Below are 2,840 nucleotides of genomic sequence, written 5' to 3'. Positions count from 1 at the left end.
GGATTGGGGAGAGCCTGAACAGAACCCCCAGAATTGGGGAGAACCTGAACAGAACCCCCAGAATTGGGGAGAACCTGAACAGAACCCCAGAACTGGGAGAAAATCTGAACAAAACCCCAAAACTGAGCAGGACTGGGGGAGAACCTGAAGAGAACCCCAAAATTGAGCAGGACTGGGGTAAGGCCTGAACAGAACCCCAAAACTCAGCCAGGATCAGGGAAGATCTTTTATTGAAAGCCCCTCAGGGCTGGGATGGGCACGGGGAGGGGTCACTTGAGGGGTCACTCGGGGGTCATCCCGGGGGTCACTCGGGGGTCATCCCGGGGTCACTCTGAGGTCGTCCCGGGGTCACTTCCTGCGGTGCTTGCTGGGGTCGTCCTTGAAGAACTCGTTGAAGCCCATGGTGATGCAGGCCAGGAAGCAAACGTACTCCTTGAAATCCACCTCGCTGTCCTTGTTGTGGTCCAGGTCGTTCATCAGCCGCTTGAACTCGGCCTCGTCCATTTGTTTCTGTGCGGGGAGAGGGTTTGGGGCAGGGTTGGAGGGGAGGGGCCGCCCCTTCCCCGCCCTTCTCCCCTCCTCTGCCTCAGGGACGGGTTTTGGCCTTGGCGGGTGAGATGGGCAGTGCCCAAATTGCCAAAATGCCTCCCGGGTGTGGAATAATTTGGCAAAAAAAAAAAAAAAAATTAAAAAAAAAAATTTTGCCTCCCAGTTGAAACCACAAGTTGAGAAAGGGAAGTGAGGGTTAAAAAAAGAAATTATGAAAAAAAGGGAAATGGGAGCGTGATTTCCTTTGCCAAACAAAATATTTCTGTGGGTTTAAAAAAAGCCAAATTTCCTTTGGGGCTGAGCCTCTCTAGACCTCGTTCCTCCTGTTCTCCAGGGATTTCAGAATTTCAGAGACCCAGGAGAAAAGAGCTGGGAGAAAAGACCCCAGAGAAAAGACCCAGAGAAAGACCCAGGAGAAAAAGACCCGGTAGGAAAGACCCAGAAGAAAGACACAGAGAAAGACATGGGAGAAAAAAGACCCAGGAGAAAACACCCAGGACAAAGACCTGGGAGGAAAGACCAGAGACAAAGACCAGGGAGAAGGACCTCGGAGAAAAGACCCAGGAGAAAGAGCTGGGAGAAAAGAGCCAGGAGAGGAAAGACCTGGAAGAAGGACTTGGGAGAAAAGACCTGGGAGGAAAGACCTGGGAGAAAGACCCAGGAGAAATGACCCGGAGAAAGACCCGGGACAAAGACTTGGGAGAAAAAACCCAGGAGGAAAAAGACCCAGGAGAAAGAAAGACCTGGGAGAGAAAAAACCTGGGAGGAAAGACCCAAAGAAAGACCCAGGAGAAAGACGCAGGAAAAAAGACCTGGGAGAACGACCCGGGAGAAAGGATCCAGAGAGAAAGACCTGGAGAAAAAAAGACCCAGGAGGAAAGACCTGGAAGAAGGACCTGGGCAAAAAGACTCAGGAGGAAAGACCCAAGACCAAGATCCAGAGAAAGAAAGACCTGGGAGAGAAAAGACGCAGGAGAAAAGACCCGGGACAAAGACCTGGGAGAAAAGACCCACAGAAAGACTTGGGAGAAAAAGACCCAGGAGAGAAAAGATCCAGGACAAAGACCCGGGACAAAGACCCAGAGAATGACCCAGAGAAAGAAAGACCCAGGAGGAAATACCCAGGACAAAGACCCAAGACAAAGACCCGAGAAAAAGACCCAGAGAAAGACCCAGGAGGAAAGACCCAAGACAAAGATCTGAGACAAAGACCCAGAGAAAGATCCAGGACAAAGACCCAAGAGAAAAGACCCTGGACAAAGACCCAGGACAAAGACCCAAAGAAGGACCCGGGGCTGGTCCCTCCTGCCCCTCCACCCCCGAGGGACCCCCGGGATGTCCCCAAGGCCACTCACGCTCCCGAACACCGGCAGCTCCTTGTTGAGCAGCTCCTTGAGCTCGGCCTTGCTCAGCTTGTACTTGTCGCCCTCCTTGCCCGAGTACTTGTGGAAGGTGGTGACCATGAGGGCCATGGCCTGCTCCAGGGGACACGCCATGGGGACACCTGGGGACACAGATCGGGGGCTGCCATCAGCTTCTGGGCAGGTTTTGGGGTGCTGGAAGGGGAAAAGGGAGCGGGCACTCACCGGCTGAGCGTGGATCGGTTCCTCAAGGGTTGGGATGGGGCAGCGGGGCACGGAGGGGATTTATAGCCCGGGAAGGTGGCACAGGGTGGCACAGGGTGGGACAGGGTGGGACAGGGTGGGTGGCACTGCCCCCAGGGCAGCCCCCACATGCCCGGCTGATCCTCACATTGGGTTTCACCCGCGCCTCATTTTTGTGTAACGAGCTGTGTGATCCTGTTAATGAGCCATGTGATCCTGATAATGAGCTATGTGATCCTGTTAATGAGCTCTGTGATCCCATTAACGAGGGAACTGTGAGATCCCATTAATGAGTTGTGTGATCCTATTAATGAGTTGTGTGATCCCGTTAATGAGCTTTGTGATCCCGTTAATGAGCTGTGAGATCCCGTTAATGAATGAGCTCTGTGATCCCATTAACGATCTGTGCAATCCCATTAATTAGTAAGATTTGTGATCCCATTAATGAGCTCTGTGACCCCATTAACGAGCTGCCCCTTTTCCCGGGCACATTTGGGGAACAGAACCCCCCAAATTCTCTGCGATCCCACACGGGGCATCCCCTTTGGGGCACAAACGAGACCTTCCCTGTTCCCCCTTCTCCTCCAAGCCTGGGAAAGGGACGCAAACTGGGGAATTGGTCCCCAGAATGATTAAAATAAAATAAAATAAAATAAAATAAAATAAAATAAAATAAAATAAAATAAA

General features: G+C 52.1%; 1 protein-coding gene across 1 annotated transcript; it reads right to left on the bottom strand.

Moving 5' to 3' along the window:
- Nucleotides 1–348: 348 nt before the first annotated feature.
- Nucleotides 349–2,054, bottom strand: LOC131095304 (protein S100-A4-like). Its single transcript, XM_058042983.1, has 2 exons — nucleotides 1,905–2,054; nucleotides 349–510 (listed from the first exon to the last, which is right to left on the bottom strand). Exons 1-2 carry the CDS (start codon nucleotides 2,043–2,045, stop codon nucleotides 349–351), a joined length of 303 nt encoding a protein of 100 aa, XP_057898966.1. The 5' UTR covers nucleotides 2,046–2,054.
- Nucleotides 2,055–2,840: the final 786 nt, after the last annotated feature.

Source organism: Melospiza georgiana, chromosome 33 (assembly GCF_028018845.1).
Source record: "Melospiza georgiana isolate bMelGeo1 chromosome 33, bMelGeo1.pri, whole genome shotgun sequence".
NCBI lineage: Eukaryota > Metazoa > Chordata > Aves > Passeriformes > Passerellidae > Melospiza > Melospiza georgiana.
The sequence above is the reverse complement of the archived record's forward strand: the minus strand, read 5'-3'. Positions and strand labels throughout refer to the sequence as shown.